The 21267-nt window shown below is 38.4% G+C and overlaps 1 protein-coding gene and 1 long non-coding RNA gene across 2 annotated transcripts in view; one reads left to right on the top strand and one right to left on the bottom strand.

Moving 5' to 3' along the window:
* Positions 1 to 1067: 1067 nt before the first annotated feature.
* Positions 1068 to 21267, top strand: part of DHX15 (DEAH-box helicase 15) — a 57898-nt gene continuing 37698 nt past the window's right edge. Inside the window, exons 1-3 of the mRNA XM_045881388.3 lie at positions 1068 to 1311; positions 7477 to 7912; positions 12304 to 12497. Of these exons, the coding sequence (XP_045737344.1) occupies positions 1241 to 1311; positions 7477 to 7912; positions 12304 to 12497 (701 nt within the window). The 5' untranslated portion in view covers positions 1068 to 1240. The remainder of the gene's footprint in view (positions 1312 to 7476; positions 7913 to 12303; positions 12498 to 21267) is intronic.
* Positions 1085 to 2063, bottom strand: LOC135363577 (uncharacterized). Its single transcript, XR_010409321.1, has 2 exons — positions 1944 to 2063; positions 1085 to 1828 (listed from the first exon to the last, which is right to left on the bottom strand). It is a non-coding gene; the product is annotated as an uncharacterized LOC135363577 (long non-coding RNA).

Here is a 21267-nt window from a genome sequence, read left to right as displayed (position 1 = left end):
CAAGAGAGAGAGAGAGCATGAGCAGGGGGAGGGGGAGAGGGAGAGGGAGAAGCTGACTCCTCATTGAGCAGGGAGCCTGACGTGGGGCTCGATCCCAGGACCCTGAGATAAAGACCTGAACCGAAGGCAGACAATTAACCCACTGAGCCACCCAGGCATGAGCGAGGCACTTCTGCAGGTACAATTCTAACCTTTTCCCTCACTATTTCTCCAAAATTTTAAAGTACTTAATAGTAGCCTTCAAGCTGGGAAACTGCTATGCCCTGGCGGCAGAGATCCACAAAAGTCGTAAGAGTCATTTCACCCCAACAATTTGCTATGGCTTTAGGGACAGCTATTACGACTATGTGACTTATCTTCCTCAGCCTTAGTGCCCACATTTATAGAATAACACCTACCTTGCAGCGTTACTGTAAGATTGAGGACAGAAGTAGGGTTAATACTGTGGAATCACATAACAGGCTCAGAGGGAAAAAAAAAAAAAGCAAATTATGCCCTTACTGTCAATTTTTTCTGTTCCAGTAAAAAACACCTACAGAGCATGTTGCCTCTGCTGGGTTAAAAAAAAGGGCAAAATGGATCATGGCAAGTCTTGATATTTTCCTCACCTCGGTTTCCTTAACATAATTGAAAGGGTCCGGTCAGTGGCTGCAAGTTCAAGATTGGGAGTTACAAAACACTGGATTCCAATTCTGACTCCGCCCCTTATCAGCTAGCTGTATGATCTTAAGTAGTTTCTCAACCTCTCATGGTGTCAGATTCCCCTAAAGCCAGGATAATAAAGATGGGTAGACTTTCTTCTCTCTCAATTTTCTTTTCTTCCTTTCTTCTTCTTTTTTAGTCAAAGGGGCAGGCAGGCCATAGAGGATTACCCCTCCGAGCACCCGCACAGAAAGCACAGAGAGCATGCAGGAGGGACGAGGGCGGCGAGACGGAAGGAGGGCGGGCCAACGAGGTGGCGGGCGGGCGGGGCTGGAGTTCCCGCCTCCAGTGCGTGCGCGCGCTCCACGCACGCATGCACGCACGGCACGCACAGCACGCTGCGGAAGCGCGCTCGCAGGCCCAGCCCTCGTCGCCGCCGCCATTTTAGCTCCTGGTTCCGGCCGCACGGTGTAGGCTGTTGTAGCGGGAGGGGTGGGGGTCCTCCAGAGTTAAGTAGCTGCCCTCGACTGTACCGATACAGCCGCCGGCTTCTTTTTTTTCTTCTTCCTTCATAACCGCCCGCTCGCAGAGACCGAAGATGTCCAAGCGGCACCGGTTGGACTTGGGGGAGGATTACCCCTCCGGCAAGAAGCGTGCGGGGACCGATGGGTAAGCCAGGCCGGGGGCGCGAGGCAGCGGCTCGGGCTTTGTTGGGGTCCTGGAGGAGAGCGGGCCAGGATCGGCCTAGCCACGTCGGCCCTGGAGCCCGACCCTTTGTTTCCCTGTGGGCTCCGCTCACCAGTGGCGGGTCGGGGAAAGCGGCGCCACTCCCGGTGTTTGGCTGGGCAAGGGCGCGGGGAGATGGGTGGCGCGGCCGCCGCCCGGCCCAATCGGGAGGGTGGAGAGGCCTGCGTGGCCACGAGGGCGCCTCCGAGCCGAGCCGAGCCAAGCCGGAGTCACTTCGAGGGGAGCAGGCGGGAGGGAGCCGCGGACCTCGTGGCCTGGGTTCCCCGGTGAGGTCTGGAGCCGGGGGGAGAAGGTGGGGGAGGGCGCGGCGGGAGTATTGGCTTCCAAGGGCACCAGGTAGTCTTCAGGCAGAGCGACCGCGGAGAGGGCCTTGGGGGACGGCTGGGTGCCCCGCAAGGAGAAAGGCGGAGAGCAGAAAGTGAGGAAAGCGCGTGGATTCCTGTGTAGGTTGGGATGGGGGTGGCGGGAGTTGAGTGAGGCGTGCAGACGAGTTCTCGGGGGAAGGGAGAGTAAAGTAGAGGGCCTGCTGGGAGAAAGGAAAACGTGGAGTATACCTGATGGGCTGGAGGGCTGGTAGTTCGGAGCCGCTGCATTTGTAGTTTGGCGGGAGAGCTTGTGCCTCAGTCCATTCAAACACTTCAAAGTAGATACGAGGCAAACTTCCGCTCTCTGCCTACGCTCCCGCCATCTCCTCTATTTCCTGCTTTGGCTAAAATAGTTATTGGGCAGTCCTGGGGTGGGAATTAGAAGGCATTCCCCCCCCCCCCCCAGAGTTCTTGTTTTATGTCCCCCCTCTTTCATAAGTAGCTTTGGAAACACGCAGACACTTTTCAAAAATGTTTTCAGTATTTTTGGCAAAATGTCGCCCGTGGGGAGGTTGTTTGGGAGTTGAAATAGACTCGTGGTGTTTCAGATTGCTTTCCCTTAGCATTTCCTGAAAGCTACAGAGGAATTTAACAGTTGATTTAGCAATTTCATCAAAATCACTTCTTGTCTATTGTGTGTTTTCATTCCTGAAGTTCAGAGATTTATTTGGGTAATTCAGGCTAGAAAACAGAAGTATGCATATCCAAATACTTTTCATAATTTTATTTTGTGTGTATAAGGAATGGAAGGAATCACTGTGTCGAGTTATCTATGTAAGTTCTGTGGATTTTTGTTTGCCCAAAGTCCTTCATTTCCCTTGGTTTCCAGGTATCTGTTTAGTGTCTGTGGAGTATGAGCCCGGGTAGGGTGTATTGAATGTGGAAACCAGAATATGTAACATTTTAATCTTGTAGAATTTTTAGTTTACAATGTTAGACATTAGTTTTCTTTCTCTTTAGGATATTCTCCACCCCGCCCCCAGCAAAACTTTAGCACTTTCAGTTAAAGACTCCTTAGAGCTGAAGAGTTCTCTATCATCAGCTCCACTCAAGGGATAACAAATGGAGATGCAGAGTTGTTAAGGTGGCTTGTGCAACCTTACGCAGTTTACAGCTGGATCTAGAACCTTGATCTTTCATTCTCACTCTTAGTCTCTTGCTTTTTTCCATTACAACGCAGAATATGGCTGTAGTTAAGTCAATGCAGGCTATTTTAATGACATTTGTAATGGGTTGGTAAAGTAGGGAACACTTGGTTCTTGGTTCCTGTGAGGTAAAAATAAATTGGCATGTCATCTGCCTAAGATGCAACTGATGTCTCGCAAGAGTCAAATTGAACAAAAGACACTAGGATGCAATGAATTCATTTATTCATATTTATATGTATGTGCACCATTAAATGCTTTGGGATTAGTGGCCCCATGACAGACATATATATGGGGTTGCTCCCTTTCTCTTGCAAAACAGATAGCCTTAGTAAAAATGTGGATTTTTTTAGGTCTATGATGGTGACCTTATGATTCTCTTGGTATTATATGATACCTACCTGTTGGTAAAGGAGAGTTCATCTTTGGAATAGAGCCCAAGTTCTGAGATAATTCTGGAGAGGTTTGTATACACATTTCTGTATCGCTTCTCATACAACTAATTCTTTAGCAGTGGGTTACAATTGTTAATAGTGTTTGGGTTTTTTTCCCCTCCTCTGTTCGATAATTTCGAAAGTCACACTTGTTGACTGCCATGCAATCTTGAAGTTGGGGTTTTTTTGTTTGTTTTTAAGCTCTGATAGTTATTAACAAGTGGTTTTATCTAAGGGAGAGAAGCTTGCCAGTCCAATGAACTCCATTACTGAGAAAGAAGGTAATTTGGTGGGAGATTTCATTTAGATTCAGGTTCCCAAACAGTATATGGTGTTACTTATTCTTGCTGTATTTTTATTTGGAGGTCAGGTAGAGAAGTTGAAGGTTTCTGTTACATACTGACCTTACTACTTTTTTCATCATACCACAAAATTTGCTTTATAAAATTATTAACAAGCCAACCGAAGTATGGAAAAAACTTTGCGAACATAAGGACACTTTCCATTTTGATGTTTGTTTTGGAGATTACTTCCTGATAAGAGCTTTTCTCCTCAAGTGTGGAAAAGTGAAACAAATACAGCATATGTAGATACATACGTGCTCCCAAAACTATTCTGGGTGCTAGATATGTATAACCACATTTTCACTGCAGTCCTGTGATATAGGTGAGGTTAAGTAACTTGCCCCAGGGAAGACAAGAAATGTCCATACAGAAAAAAATAAAGAAAAGCAAAAAATTTCCCTGAGATCTTCATTCTCATCTTTAACCACTTGATGAACATTGTTTTTAGTCTTTGCATGTTTATTCACAAATATAAACTAATGTTTAGTATCAGTGAGATGTTTCAATATGGGTTGTTTTGTGTTTTGATTTTCATTTACTAAGAAATGTATCATAAACTAGAATAGATATGCATTATCCTTTTCATTGGCTGTATAATATTCCACTCAAAAGGGGTATCATAACTACCCACTTTCCTGTTCTTTGGTGTTTAGGTAGTTTCCCAGTCTTTATTGTTTTACAAGTGAAAGGGATGGAGAACATCCTCATGTATACATATTTGCATACTTATATCCTTTGAAGTTCCTGAAGTGAGATTGCCAGATAAAAAGCAATGCGTATTTAAAATATTCTGATTTTGATAACCAGTTTTTACATCTTCATTAGCAGTACTGTAGTACCTGTTACTCCATGTAGAATTTTAACATGGTATTATAAATTAAACAAACAAACAAAAAAACACTTCAGTGATAAGCAATATTTATCAGGCATTTACACTGTTCCAGGCACAACTTTAAGCACATTACATGTATTAACTCATTTAATTCTTGAAATACTGCACAAGATCTATGAAGAGCCACATTTTATAGACGAGGAAAGAAATAACTGTGGTCATATAGTTAGCTTAAGTGCTGAGCCAGGATTGAGCTGAGACAGTTAAGAAACATGTGCTTAACAACTGTGTCATAATTGTGTCTACCTACCAGGATTGTGGCTGTGTGATCAATAAAGCACTGCTTTTTACTCAGTGTTTTTAACAGTAAAACTCCTGTCTAATGAAAGTGCCTGTTTAAAAACAGAAAACAGGCGGGGTTGCCCGGGTGGTTCAGTGGGTTAAGCCCCTGAGTCTTGATTTTTGGCTCAGGTGATGATGTCAGGGTTGTGGGATCCAGTCCCGAGTTGGGGTCTGCGCTCAGCCAGAGTCTGCTTGTCCCTCTGTCTGTCTCTCTCTTAAATAAACTAAAAAAAAAAGAAAAGAAAAGAAAACATATACATGGTAGTCTACACATTATTTATGAAGTAATGAGTTTGAGAGATCCCTCAGCTGTTTTTTTATCCTCCCTCCCCTATTGAAAGTAGATAGTTTGAATCTTGGGCAACATTTCAAGATGATTGGATTTGCTTTCTGCATCCTTCCTGTTGCCTTATTTTAATCTCAGACTATTTTATTAATACTTGTCTCTTTGCAGATAGTAAATTGAGGCTTATACCCAGCTGTGATCTCAGTGCTCCTTTTTTTTACTCTTTTTGCCCCGTTTTTTTGGTCGGCAGTTAAATTTTTGTGTCCTTAGAAAGTATTTTATGCTCCCTATGCTGTAGTTGTTTTTGGTAATGAAGTTTCTGGTGAAGTAGGCCCTTGAAAAACATCTTTGTATAGATATTACTGTAACAAAGCAAGGTGTTATGATTTACTTTGTCGATCACTCTCCATCCCCCATATTTTATAACTCTGGAAAGGTTAGGTTCATATATGTTAAGTGCCTGGTGCTAGGAGTATAGAAGTTCATTAAACTTCTATTTTTGTCCTGTTGTCTCTTGGTGATCATATAATGATCTTCTGTCCCACCCCACTCCTAGAGTACTAGAAATATGAATCCTTTGCATTTAGACCAGATGTTCTTTAAGGGTTCTTTTATGTTCTGTGACCTTTAAGATGCATGGTCTTTGAACCATTCATGGCTACAGTGCTTCTCACTTTGCTGGGCACATTTCCGTATACCCTGTTAGAAACTTTCTCGTTCATTTTTGGGGCAATATAAATAATTAATGAGCCCCTTAGACCAGAGGCAGAATGAGAAAAGCAAAGAAAAGATGGTTGATGGCATATTTCAAAGATAGGCCAGGAAGCTGTGAGTTCTGGGACTTGATTTTTTATGTTTATTAGGTTATCCTTTGGGTTTTTTTTCCCTTTGACTTTCTCGTGCGAGATAGGATGAAAGGCTTCAATCCTAGCTTGTGTGTCCTGTGATTCTGTAGAAGGTGAACAGTGGGATTGGAGAAAGGAGGATCACTTTTCATATATGTATTTTATATTTATACGAAAAGTATGTATGTTGTTATATGAAAGTATATATATGAAAGGTGTGTGTATGTGTTTATACACATGATAAAGCTTTTCTTTAAATTCCTATGGAATACAATTATATTTTAGGAAGGACAAAATAAAATGCAATTGGTCTGCTTACCATTTCTATAATTGGAACCATCCTAACTCCTGCTGGCTCTAGAATTTTAGCTGTATTCTACCAAGGGTTTTCTGTTGTCCTGCTGATGTGCTATTATAGAGAATGAATGGTCTTTCCTACTCGCTACTGATAATTGGTACATGGGAAATTGGTATGTCTTTTGTGTCTTATAGATAAGGAATAACGACATGTTTAGTGGCTTGTCTTACAGCTTTATGTTGCCTCACTATTTCAAGTCTGGGTCCAGATACCTTGTGGCAAGTTTGCTATAGGATTTGGTCTGAAGTAAACTGGATTAGTAGAATAAATAAGCAGAGATTATTTAAAAATTATTATTGTTTTGGGAATCATGTCTGGTAACTGGAAGTAGATACTAAAATTGAGTACTTAAAGTTGACCTAGATTTAATATAGTGGCCATCTGCATTATTTTAACATTCTAAAACAACTGACTGTTGTTCAGTGGAGCTTGTTTTTAATGGTTATGTTTCACTTGATGGATGTCCAAAGTATACATAGGTTTACACAGTTTTGCAGTTGCTCTTAAGGATGTTGTGCAGATGAAAACAAAAGAATGAAGATGTTTTTAATTTTAGTTTTTTAATAGGACAAATATATGCTTATTAAACAAAATTGGGAAAGTGTTGTAGAGTGTAACTTGAAAGCAAACTCACGTACAGTCTTTTAATTCGTGTTTATATTATCGTTAGCGAAATAGAATTGTCTTTGTGTCCAGAAGCAGTTTTGAATTTTGAACATACCTTTTCATGTAACTAAAAAGAGAGTCTGGGGAAAATTGTGATGGCATCCTCTTTTTGCTTTATTTACTCCTACCTTTTCCCCACCTTGCCCTCAGTCTTTAACTTCTCCTGTCTAAGTAGGAAGGGATTTTACTTTACTCAATCTAGTCTGAGTTCTCAGACTTGTGTTCTCTCAGCTGGTGGTTAAAGGTGTGGAAAGAGACTGCCCCTTAACAGAATTTGAGGTCTCATCAAAGAGGGAAAGATATTTATGGGTGAGGCATGGAGAATTCTTGATTATAAGGTCTTTTTCATTATTGAGTTTTTCATTGGTTTATTCATTTGGCTGTTGGACGTTTCATTCTTTGTGACTATAACACTGCCAAGAACATTTTGCGTAAAATTCAGAATCTGAATTCTAAATTTTTATTTTTAGGAAGGATCGAGATCGTGACCGGGATCGTGAAGATCGGTCTAAAGATCGAGACCGAGAACGTGATAGAGGAGATAGAGAGCGGGAGAGGGAGAAAGAAAAGGAGAAGGAATTGCGAGCTTCGACTAATGCTATGCTTATCAGTGCTGGATTACCACCTTTAAAAGCTTCCCATTCAGCTCACTCAACCCACTCTGCACATTCAACACATTCGACACATTCTGCTCATTCAACACACACCGGCCATGCAGGACACACATCACTTCCACAGTGCATTAATCCATTTACCAACCTACCCCATACTCCTCGATACTATGATATTCTAAAGAAACGGCTTCAGCTCCCTGTTTGGGAATACAAGGATAGGTTTACAGACATTCTGGTTAGACATCAGTCCTTTGTACTGGTTGGTGAGACTGGGTCTGGTAAAACAACACAGGTGAGTTACTATTGTTTACCTTGGTACCTACTGTATTAATGTTCATGTTTACTAAATGTTGCTTATTTGATCCCAGTAGTCCTTCACCTTGTCTTCCTGGTAGAAACATCCCGAAGAATAGCTGCTTAGACGCTTATCACTTTTTAGTGACACACAGAGTGGGCATCTTGTAGGGAGTGCCTATTTTCTTGAGTCTAGGGGAAAGTAGCAGTGCTGTTTTGTTAACTTTAAGTATGGCAGAATGATGCTTTCTGGCCACTTTGACTCTGGGGTGGTACAAATTTGGAGGTACAGATTTTGTTTTCCATTGCTTGAGTGTAGAGATTTGAACCACTGGGGCAGTTTTGTTTTTGTTATTCTTGTTTGTTTGTTTGTTTGTTTTGAACCATGTGACTATTACCCTTTTTTTTAAAAATGGAAGAGCTGAATGAAGTCTCTTTGCCCGTGACCTCCACATCCATCTAGTTAAACAGCCCCAGAGACACATCGCAGTAAGCACTAGTGTCTTGTTAGTAATAAATCTAGGATATTTTTCAAAAATGGATGAACCATTGTTTACTGGGCCCATCTTACAGACCTCTAGGCTGCTTCTAATGGTGGTTTTTCATGAGCAAGTAGATCCAATAGAGTATACGACGGAATTTGAATTTTTATGAATCTGATATGTGAAAAATGGTATTTTGGTGTAATTTTTAATTTGCATTTCCTGTTACCAGTGAGGTGTTAACCATATTTTCGTATGTTTGAGCCTGACCACCAGTTAAGAATTTCTAAGAGATTACACAAGTAGTATAGTCCCTGGCCATTGTAGAAAATCTGGAAAATCCAGGAAGTGTTGAAATGAATTTAATAACTCCTCTTACCATGTAGAGGTCATTATTATTATATTGTGTTTCTTCCTGGCTTGTTTTCCATGTTTATGTTCCTGTGATACATGTTTATAATTGAGCATACTGCATATACAAGTTACCATTTTTTTTTTAAGTTACGTATGCCACAAACCTATCAATTTGGGTATATCATGGAGATATTTTGAAGGCTACGATGGCAGCCGGAATAGAAAGCTTTTAAAGACTGAGCATTAGTGAATATGGTTGTTCTTTTTAAGTGAAAAAAACTTAGTGTTGATGTTAGGAACTGAAACTGATAGGTTTATTTTTATCACCGTGTGGAAATTTAAATAATGTATGAAAAGATATAATTTTAAACTTATTTTAAAGATTTAGTATTTTAAAGAATTATTTCAGCTGGTTTATCTGCTTTGTGTAGTATTTAATTAGCAACTGGATAAAGCTAGGTGCTGTGTCCTTTGTATGTATTTGTTTCAGGAACACTACAAGGAAGTTGTTAATCACCATTTTACAATGAGCAAAATGAGCCTTAGATTCATAAGAATCTTAGAGGTTTAGTGGGTTGCCTGTGGTTACATAGATTTAGGTGGGTTCAGTATTTAAAGCCTGTCTCTTTGTTTTATAGCCAAAGTTATAGTTACTTCATTCTGCTATTCTTTGATCTTACCCACGTGGTTAACCTTGTTCCAGAGACGAGTTTCTTTAGTAGCACTTAATTTAGAAGGTCAAGTCAAATTCAAAATGAGAGGTTTGTGATTATTTGGATGAATATTTGTGGTGTTTTTTGTTGTTTGTTTTTGTGTACTTAGGATTGCAGGGCAATTGGGGAGTTCAGAGGGAAGCTGAACAGCTTAAATAGTGAATTTCTTACCCAAATGTTTTTTTGGCATGCTCCTATTAAAATTTTTGCCTCAAAACCATTAAGAGTAAGTCATTTTTGGTTATCTTTTTGTGCCTGTCAGAAAATGAGACCCTCCAAACAAAATCTCAGGTATTGACTCTTTTGACTGAGACTCACAGTAAAAGTCATTTTGCATTGCAACTTGTTATATTCATACTATATCCATATATAAGAAACTAAAGCCAGTTCAGGGTGAACGGAGGACCAAGTTCAGAGAAGAGAAAGCTTTGTATGCTCCGGCCTGCATATAGGGTGTATGAAGAGGGAGATGGGGCAGGTGAGACTGGAACAGCAGGCTGTGCCTCAGTGTATCAGGCGGTAGATCGGGGAGCCGTCAGAGCTTTTTGATAGGGATTTTTACAAAAATGTCCTCTGTGTAGTGAGAATGTTGATGACAGACTACGTAGGAAGTCATAACAAAAATTTGACTGCATATAAGGTAGTAGAATGGAGAATAAACAGTAGATTGGAGTTAGGATGTTAATATTACTGATGGGACATGGGAGGGATTAATAAGTATTGGAGGAAGGTGTGAAATGGTTTTGGTTTTGAACTTGTTGAATTTGGGGTATCAGTAAAATATTCATTCCTCAAGTGGAAATGACCACTAGGTTAGGATGGGAAACATAGTTAGGATTGTCACTGTATTATAGGTAATAGTAGAAGTCAGGAGAATAAGTAAGACCAGTCAGACTAGAGGGCTGAGGATCAGTTTTTAGGGAGGTAGCCTCAAATGGAGGAAGAGAAGAAGCTGAAAGGAAGGAATGATCCCGGGCTTGAATAGGTTAGTACACTGCATATTTCAGTTCCTGCTTCCCTTCTTAATGCTGTTCTTAGAAATGTGAATAGATGCATTGACTGCGCCGTTTTCCAAATATTGTCCGGGAACCCTTGAAGGTTCCTGAAACTCTTTCAGAGAAAGGTCCTGGGATTTTCTTTGTATACTTCCAACAAAACAAAAATAGTGCAACACATTCAAAATTGAAGCCGATAAGAGAATCCAACAGTCTTCTATTAAGCTAGACATTAGAGATATGCAAAAATGCAAAACAATGTACTCTTACTGCTAATTTTTTCTTTTTCTTTTTTTTGTTTGGAAGATGTAATTATTTTTTCATAGAAAATGTTCCTGTTAGCATAGAATGGGTTTTTATTGTTAGGAATTAATAAATATTCTAAAAGTTTTTCGGTTTTAATTTCCTCATATAATAAGTCTATTAGTTATTTGTGGCATCCTTGGTTATTTTAAGAGTTTAAGAAGTCCTGAGATCAAAAGTTCAAAAACTGCTGAATTAGCCAAAAATGTTTATCTTGCTTTTAAAGTGGGAGTAAGTTGTCCATTTCACTGGAGTGAACTTAAAAAACTTTGAATATTCTTGCCTTGAGAATTCCAAAATAGTTTTAAATAGTTTTAACTGAATGGTAAATGTTTCTTTGACTTTCATTTTGTTTGGTCTTATAAAGTACATTTTGCCTTTGTAAGAGACTTGTTGAAATGAAGATAAATATATAAAACTTTGCTGGAAAACCACTTAAACTTTGGTTTGTGGATTTACAGACCTAGAGAGACCCTTCTCTTTTAGGGTAGTATTTATTTCTGTTCATTTTAAGTCCTTTAAAGATACACATTGTTACATTCTTAGAGAAGCCACATAGTCACCCCTCCCCTTTTAGATATTTATAAGTGAAGACAGTTATCCCCAAATTGCAGAAGTAACCTAACTAAAATGTAGTAATGGTAGGGCAACCAGTGTTCTTAAAAGTGCCTTTGTACAAATCTGGTACTGAAAGCCCTGTCACCCACATTTTCTTCAGCATTTGAGTTTGACAGACTTTTGGACGCTTTGATGGAGACCCATCATGACTTTAATGCAGTGGATTCCCATGTAATGTAGTGATTACTTAGATTTTTCCCATGGTTCTTACTCAGGTAAGTGAGTGAAGAGCCATGAAATTAGAGGTTCTATTAGCTTCTGTTGATAATGGAACAAGGAGGAAATGCGCTGTTGTCATGGCAGCCAACCAACTTGTGCTTGTTGGTGTGTTTTCTTGCATCTTTAGGGGGCATTGAATTTGAGATTGACAATTACTGAAATTGACTTTTAAGATGGCACCTAAGGTGTTCTGTTGTGCATACCTTACCTCTCCCGAAGGCAGAAGAATAGGGGTCAGATTCTGCTAGCTTACAAACCAAATTTGAATTGACTTAAAAAGTCATATCTCTGTAACCACAAGGGGTTGTGATCTATTTTCACCTGCATTTTGTAATTCAAATTGTATAAGAATTTAATAATTTCTGAGAAAATGTGTGGAAACTCACATATATTATAAAGTAGAATTTTTCATAAGTTGGGTTTTTTCCAGGGTATTGAGAAATGTTTAAGGATGGAACAGCTGACGCTGTAGAGCGTATCCAGCACAGCCTCAGTGGGCCTAGCCTGCTCAGGAGTCGTATCAGTGTATGACCCCTCCTGGCTTGGAGAGTTCATGATACGCTCTAAGTTTGAGTCTTAATACTTTGTGGTGTGCCTAATTGATTTTTGTTTTGAATTAATTGGAATGCAATAAAATACTACATGTTAAATATACCTGATATGCAGGCAGACTAGAATGAATTTAAATGTGAAATTATTTGACAGATTCCACAGTGGTGTGTGGAGTACATGCGATCATTACCAGGACCCAAGAGAGGAGTTGCCTGTACCCAACCCAGGAGAGTGGCTGCAATGAGTGTGGCTCAGAGAGTTGCTGATGAAATGGATGTAATGTTGGGCCAGGAAGTTGGTTACTCCATTCGATTTGAAGACTGCAGTAGTGCAAAAACCATTCTTAAGTAAGTACTCTCTCTAAAAATGCATACTTTATTTCTCTACTTCTAGTTTTCTGTCACTAGATAGAGGGCTTTGCTGGGGGAGTCTCAAATCATCCAAATTTAAGATCGTCCAGAGAAGACCTTCTTAGACTTATAAGTGACTTTTTAAGATGGATTCTCTTTCTTGCTAGTAATACATATAGCTGTTCAGTAGACAATGAGCTTCAAAGGTCAGATTTTAGTTATTTGGTGCTGTGTCTTAGGTGGAATGTTCTAGCATTTAAATGTGATAGAAAAGTGATACATCTTAGTAAAAGTTATTTTTAGAAAGAATGATGTGTGGGATGGGATAGAAATTATTTGGGGGATAGGGCTTTTAATGTTAATTATATAGCTATTACTGTACATATGTTATGAGCTAAAAGGAGGAATCTTTTGTTGTGTAATATACTCTTGGGAGTCTCCTCAAAGTCCTTTACCTTTTCATTTATGGCTGTGGTGCATGATTGGCTACCACATTGAGCTTCTTTCTAATACTTTCTTTAACCGTCCTAATTTTTTTCATCTTACACTTATATTCTGCGTAAGTTGTGAGACATGTTGCCTGACGGTAATTCTTTTGAAAAATCTTCCCTTTTTATTGCTTCTGTTTATTCTGTATATATATGTGACATTTAAATCATTTTTAAAAAATGATTTCTTTCTCACGATGTCATCTCCCTGAGGTTTTTAAAAGACAATTTTGGAACAAAATGTTACATGGGCAGTGAAATGAGTCATTGATGGCAGAAATACATACAGTCTTATGGGGGAAATAATATATTACAGAAATTTTCAAATGTATGCAGAAGTACAATAGTATAATGAACTCCCACGTGTTTATCATGCATCTTCAACCATGGCCAGTCTTGTTTCATCCATATCCAACCTTTCCCTGTCCCATATAATTTGAAGCAAATCTTAGACATTATATACTTTCATCTCTAAATATTTCAGTGTACGTAGGTCAAAGATACAGTTTCTTATATTGCTGTGGTATTCATAACTTTAAAAATTTCCTTAATCAAAACATCCAATCATGGTTCAAGTTTCATGTCAATTTTTTCTAGTTTCTTTTTTTTTTTTTTTCTAGTTTCTTTGATAAGTATTATTAGAACTTCAGGTTAAAGAATTCAGTATTATTAATAGCAGCTGGACAATTATTTAAATCAGCTTGTCTGACTTTAAGGCATGTTTTTGGTTTATATCTTAAGCTTCATTGAGTACATCTTTTTAGTTTAGTGATAATCATTATTCACTTGTAACTACGATATAATTGATGACAGAATTACATAAAATCATAACTTAGGATTTCATACTAATTTAAAATGCAGATAATGTCAAAGACTTGAGGGACAGTAAAGGGCAGATTTTACTCATCTTTAGGAGAAATAATTATTTTGACATTTGATTCACTAAGTAGTAAATGTTTCTTGGCAAGCCACAGTTGAGCAGGGAAAATGGAATTTGGAAATTGTGAGAGGAAAGTTACATGTAATACTGGGTCAGAGTGTGTGTGTGTGTGTGTGTGTTAGGAAGTGGTAGGCTTTCAAAAGATGTATGCTTGTGAAAGATTTTGGCTCTGTTAATAGGGAATGACGAGTAACGTATAAATAGTTTCGATAGATCAGAATGAACGTATTTTTGGCATTGTGATGTTTTCTTATGAAATGGTTCCCAGAGGCTATAACTAAACTTTAAACAAAAAATGCGTACTTAATTCTGGACAGGGCAAACTTACTGGGATATCTTCTAGAATCTGAAGAGCTAGAAGCTAACCTAATGTTGTATTTCAGTGATATTAAATCCTATTTAATAGTATGGAACAAATGATAGTTTTGACAGTAGGAATGCTTCACCAAATGGAGTGTTGGTATGAATCCCTAGATGTATTTTATATTAAAGTCATCTATCAGCTCATTTCTTGAGAACTCCAGATGTTAAAAACAGCTAGAACCTTATCTTAAGGAGGATCAGTTACATAGTTAATTGGGTAGGAAGAGTGAATACTTACGACAGCTATCAGTCTCCTCCTTTAGCTATTCTCATACACAGTTGACCTTTGAGCCATAGGGGTTAGAAGCAAACCCCCCTCCCCTGCACAAATCTGTGTCTAACCTGACTTCCCCACAAGTTACCTACTAATAGCCTGCTATTCACTTCACCAATAACAAACAGTTAACACATATTTTGTATGTTATGTATGTATTATCTACCATATTCTTAGAGTAAGGTATGGGAAAAATCATAAGAAAATAATTTACAGTCCTGTACTGTATTTATTGAAAAAAATCTGTGTATGAGTGGATCTGTGCAGTTCATACCTGTGTTGTTCAGGGGTCAGGTGTGGATATAAAAATGCCTAGGAATCCATTATTTAGCCGGAAAAACAGGCTTCTAATTTTCACCATAGAAGAATGGTAAAGAGGACTAACTTCTGAGGATTCTGCCTGAGGGACTCAATTCAACCATACTCCTCCTGATTTCGTTGTTGACAGTAAACAAATACTTTTTTACTAATTAAATTTGTTTGAGAGTACTTTAGTTAAATTAGTGTATCTTTAAATCATCTCTATTCACATTAAGAGTCCAAAGGTACTTTTTCTGGTGTTTGGGATATATATCCATAAATTCTAGATTCTAGATCTAATATTGTGCTGTTTTCAGATAATTGGATCTAGTATAAATTAGTGCACTTTCTGTTAGGCTAGCCTTAAAAACCTGTCCAGTCCCAGTAGACAAGTAGTTTTCAAGCTGCCACAGATGTAAATTGTTTTTATATGTCATTTGTTACGATTTTTGCCTGCTCCCATCACTTTTCTGAAGTATTCCTTTTGCAGTATGCTTAATGTTCCATTTTGGCTTGGAAATTATGAACAAACCCCCCCAAAAAACAAGTGAGATAGCTAAAGAAGAGCACACCAGTCTATGCAAGATGTTGCCAAGTTTGTGACTTGTCAGTGAAAAATATCTTAATTCACTTTAAGAAAGAAGAGATGATATACTCTTGGAGTGGATTTTAAGAAGCACTTTGGAGTTGTGACCAATTTTAAGAAATCTGTTCATTTATTTTGAGGGGGCTGATAATTTTTTTTATGGAATAAAACAGTTTGATAGTCTTGAACCCTCAGGCAGATATAATATTTGAAGTTGGTAATTTTGTACGTAATTTAGTTATTTCCTTTTTGTACCCTCTCCCCCAAGCTGCAAAATTCTGAGATATTTTGATATTAAGGGAACCCAGTGATGTACATAAGTAATGGTTAATTAGTCGTACAGTTAATTGAGTGACTTCTTTGTGTTGGACAGTGCTAGCTAGATACAGTACTTACTAAAAAGCAGATCTGGTTCTTGTCCGCATAAAGTAAATACAATTTCATAATGTGATTAGGCTTCTGAAAGAGAATACTGGGGTTTGTATGAAGGCATGATTTGACAATTCAGATTGAAAAGAGAAGATGGAATAAAGGCCTGAGTTGAAAGTAATGGTTTGCCAGGGTAGGCATTGGGGTACAGGGAGCAGAGCTTTCTTGGCAGATGGAACAGCATTTTTTTTTTTTTTTTTTTTTTTTTAAGATTTTATTTATTAGAGGGGTGCCTGGGTGGCTCAGTTGGTTAAGCGACTGCCTTCGGCTCAGGTCATGATCCTGGAGTGTTGGGATCGAGTCCCTCATTGGGCTCCCTGCTTGGCGGGAAGTCTGCTTCTCCCTCTGATGCTCCCCACCCTCTCATGGGCTCTCTTTCTCTCATTCTCTCTCTCTCAAATTAGAGCGTGCACATGAGCAGGGGGAGGGGCAGAGGGAGAGGGAGAAGCTGACTCCCTGAGCAGGGAGCCCGATGGAGGGCTCGAGCTCAGGACCCTGGGATCATGACCTGAGCCGAAGGCAGACACTTAACCGACTCAGCCACCCAGGCGCCCATGGAACAGCGTTTTTAAAAACTTTCCTGAAGGGGGTAAAAACGGACTTTTTACTTGAGAAGATACTGCAGTTTGTGTATTTTTTAAAGTATCCAAATGATTTGTGTAAGTCAGCATTTCCGTGCCTGATCCCTTGAGATGATACAAGACTGGTTTATGGACAGTAGAGATAATTAAAGATGGGTTTCTTTCTCTTGCCTAGTTGGAGTGTAAATGTAAACTCTTCGGGAAAGAGTTTGCGTCTATATCTGTATACTTGCCTTGTGCATGGAACTTCAAAAAAAAAAAAAAACCTGAGATGGAAAAGGCAACAGAGGAGTGTGAAATTTGTCACTACACTGTAGATTGTGGGTGAATCCTCAACATAAATGTGAAAAACGGGTAACTTTTTCATGAAAAGACATTTTTCCTGATTTCTTGGTGGAGAGGGTATGATGATAGGGTGATTTGGTGTATATAATTTGTAATTTGCCTTCTATTCTGAATCATTTGCTTTTTTTTTTTTTTAAGATTTTATTTTTATTTATTTATTTGAGAGAGAGAGAGAGAGAGAAACAGCATGAGAGGGGATAGGGTCAGAGGGAGAAGCAGGTTCCCCGCTGAGCCGGGAGCCCGATGTGGGACTCGATCCCAGGACTCCGGGATCATGACCTGAGCCGAAGGCAGTCGCTTAACCAACTGAGCCACCCAGGCGCCCTGAATCTTTTGCTTTTGGGTGTCAGATTCATTTACATATTGGGACCTGTCACAGGCTAAGGAATTAATCTGGGGTAATGTTTATGAAGCAGAAGGTGTTGTAGCTCTTTTCTTCAAGGACGCATGTTTGTTTTTTAAGACCACCTTCCTGAGTTGTTTATCATATATATATAGCTTCAGGACAAGCAGCTGGAAAAATCAAGAAAAGTTAAGGACAGGACATAGTTTATATCTATAATCAGGTGATAAGGAGAAACGAACAGAACTTGGGGTCTAAAGGCGTGATAAACCCCTTGTTAAAGCTTAAGGGAGAAAAGTTTTGAACTAACGAGCCAAAGAAGTGCTATTCTACATAATACGAATCAGAAACTACACATTTTTTAATCTCCAAAAGGCAACCTAGACAAGAAGATGAAAGAAAATCTAAAAATATATAGCAAAGACGAGATTCCAGTACGAATACTGCTACAATAAGGAGTTGGCTGGTACAGGACCTTTAAGGTTGACACTGGGGAGGATTTACCAGGCATTGCTGTAGCACGTTCCCATAGCAGATTGTTTGGGGCCTGAGTTAGAAACACCAACTGCATAAGAACCACTTAAGAGATGCCACAGTGGGTTTCCAATAAGGCAACATTGTTAAAAAGTGTATGAGTTGAGAAGAGAATCAAAAGGAAATACATCCTAAACCACCGACTAAGATTACAGGGCCGGAGTTGTGTCCCAGCTTTGCCACTTATTAGCTGTGATCTTGGCAATGTTAATTAACCTCCCTGTGTTTATTGCTTTTTTAGAAGATAGAGCTGATAATAACTACCTCATATGGTTGTTCTGAGATGAAATACATTTATTTGTGTACAGCCCTTAAAGTAATTCCTATCGCCCAGCAAGTGCTAAGTCAACATTTCTACTTTTGCTGCTGCTGATAGTGGTGGTAGATTTCCAGTTTGAGAAATTATTGGATCTTATTAACCAGTTAACCCAGTTAATTAAAAAGAACAAAAACTTGATAAAGTTCCTTTTAATGCAGCACATGAATTACAGTTTGGGGGTTTTAACTTGAATTAAAACTTGGACATTACTTGTCACTATGAAATGAATGAATGAATCCAAATATTCTTTTAGGGCTGGAGGTAAGCTGTGAAATAGGCCTGGTACTTTAAAGACCATTAATTATATAAACATTAATTATAAAAGTAATTTATTGAACATCTGTTGTATAGTAGGCTGTGTTCTAATTCAAGTATAGCACGGATTAGATAAAGGTAGTTTTACTAAATCTTTAGAAAAGGGGTGGTAATAAAGAATAAATGTGGTTATTTACCACTTAAGCATTTCCTGTCAGATTGAAAACTCATCGTCGTCACTTAGTATTAGAATTCTTTGTTTTTTATTCATTCATAAAAGCTAACTTGATTTCCTAAAGGTATGCATGTATTACATTTGATCTTTGTGTTTATACTTCACTACTTGGCAAGGGTTTAGTTATTAGGAGGCTCTTTGTTTATAGTGCTTAACATCTTAAAAAATATTAAATCAAATGTATGCATTCATACCAGCTTTCTGTAAATTCTGTTGTGAGGATGACAGGCATTTCCTTCAAAACTTGTGAAAACTTGAGGAATGGGCAGTCTATTTTGAAAAAGTGATTTTAGTTGCCTTCTGTTAACTTCTTAGCCATTTCTTCGGCTTGATTACATAGCTAACTGAAACATACCACATATATTTTAGCTGTTTGCCCAAATAAAGCTGTATGCTTTGAATGCTGATCTCAGAACTATGAGGCTGTCTACACAGGTTATAAGTGGGGTTTGCGGTTTTCTGTTTGCTTTCTTTTTGTCCATTTTTTTGGTATTATAAATGCATTGAAACATGGTAGATTCCAAATTATTCAAAACACTGTGTGGTACCTTTCCATGTGACTGTTCACATCTAGTAGTTTGTTGTTTGTAACCGATACTATGTATAGGTTGTTGTGATTGTAGTAGTAGTATTGTTCGAGTGTATCAAGTTGAACTTGGCCCTATATAAATGTTTGCTTATCCCTTTACAAGTGAAAGGAACATTAAGTATACAAAGGAACTGTGTTAGTGTCACTAGTTCTTCTCTGACTTGGTTGGGGCCTTAAGCTGTGAAGCAATTAAGAACGTAGTTTGATTCAGTCACATGAACTATATAGATGAGCTGAGAAGGGTGGAGGGACTTGCAGATTAACTCAGTGAGCTAGGTTTTAGGGAGAGTAGAAGTTCCTGTGCTACCTTGGTTCACAGCTTCATGCTTAATGTTCCAGTAATTTTTCGTGGTACCCTAGGCCAGAAGAAATGACTCAGAATTCCATGTATTTATTGGTTCAGTCATTAAGTATTTATGTCCTAAATTAGCCCTTTAAACAAATACCACACACACATTGGAAGAAAAATATTTTTATTTCATTCTTAAACCACTGTTATCTTCTAGTGTGGTATCAGTTTTTTAAACTTTGGAGTTGGTTTGGACTTGCCACCTTTACTTACTGTTCTACACTGATATTTGCCTTATATTTGCTTTTTATTAGAGCGACTATCAAAAATTCAGCCTTGCAAAGATGATGTCTTTGAAAGGAATATGCATAATGAAGTTCCTCTGCTAGTAGTGCTGTGGCAGCACATGTTGAGTTTGGAAAAACGGCAATATAAATTGTTTTGAATCCTGCGGCAAGAACATAATTATTGTTCTCTGGAAATAGGGTATCATTTAACAAATTGAATCAATTTACCCTAGCAAGTTAATATATCTGTTTATACCCAAAGAAGGAAGTAGTTTACTCTTCTCTTGACTGGATATATAAATAGATGTTAAAGTTCTACAGTAATCTAAACTTGGACTGTGCTAGGGGATTATATATAAGCTGTCCTTTAGGAGATCTTAATGTTAAACAACCAAATATCTTTTTTTTTTTTAACTGCTGTGTTCACATGTATCAGGTTTGTAAAGTGGTTTTTTTTTTTTTTTTTAACATCATAGAACTATATAAATTGAGAAATACAGTGCTAGCATTGTGGACACTGAAGACTTTAAGTTAGTGATGAATCCAAAAATAGCCAGATCACCTAAAAGGGGTAAATAACTTCATTTTAAACTGACTTATGCTTTATTTTTGTACCTATGCCATATAGAAATAACTGATATTGGAAGAAATTGTTGGAGGAAGGTAATTTGATGACTCTCAGTAGTTACTGAATAAGTATAATAGCATTCTCTGTGAACATGTTTAAAAGGTGGTAATTGACCATTTCATAATGTTGGCATTGTGAAGTATGGGTAGGGTGTGGGTGTTCAGGCTTCACTGTATTTATAGTAGTGAGAAGAGCTGTATTTTATAAAGTCACTAATACTATATATAGTTCTTTTCTTCTGATATAGTTCCTGCTAAGTGCAAGCTGTTTTAGCTTTGTCATTCTTCTGTTTCTTTTACTGTTGTCATTCAAAAAGTATTCCACTGGTTGGTAGGGGCTGCTTTTATTTTTTTTAGAGATTTTATTTTTAAGTAATTTTTACACCCAGGGTGCCTGGGTGGCTCAGTCGTTAAGCGTCTGCCTTTGGCTCAGGTCATGATCCCAGGGTCCTAGGGTCAAGCCCTCATAGGGCTCCCTGCTCGGCGGAAGCCTGCTTCTCCCTCTCCCACTCCCCCTGCTTGTGTCCCTTCTCTCTCTTTGTCTCTCTCTGTCAAATAAATAAATAAAATCTTAAAAAAATAATAATAATTTCCACACCCAACATGGGGTTCAAACTCAGAACCCTGAGATCAAGCGTTGTATGCTCTACCTACTAAGCCAGCCAGGCGCCCCATGTACTGATAGGGGCTTTAAACAAAAATAGGTTATATGGTAGAGGGAAAATATATGTATTTTTTGGTTATGGTCTATTTCAGAAGTCTTGCTCCATTGTAACTTAAAGAATACTACATACTGTTTGTGCAGGCATTTTAATATGCGTAGTTTTTCTTTAATAGAGGCACTCATAGGACTTGATTGGATTGTAGTGAGTTAATCTAACAGTTTTAGTAGTAAATAGTAAAAATTTATACAAACCTTAAACTTTTTTAAAATTTTAATTTAAAACCTGTACATTCATTCATCAGTCTTTTAATGTAGGATG

Source organism: Mirounga angustirostris, unplaced genomic scaffold, assembly GCF_029215605.1.
Source record: "Mirounga angustirostris isolate CCGP_5_RB_7025 unplaced genomic scaffold, mMirAng1.0.hap1 SCAF_2, whole genome shotgun sequence".
NCBI lineage: Eukaryota > Metazoa > Chordata > Mammalia > Carnivora > Phocidae > Mirounga > Mirounga angustirostris.
This window is presented reverse-complemented; position numbering and strand designations above follow the sequence as displayed.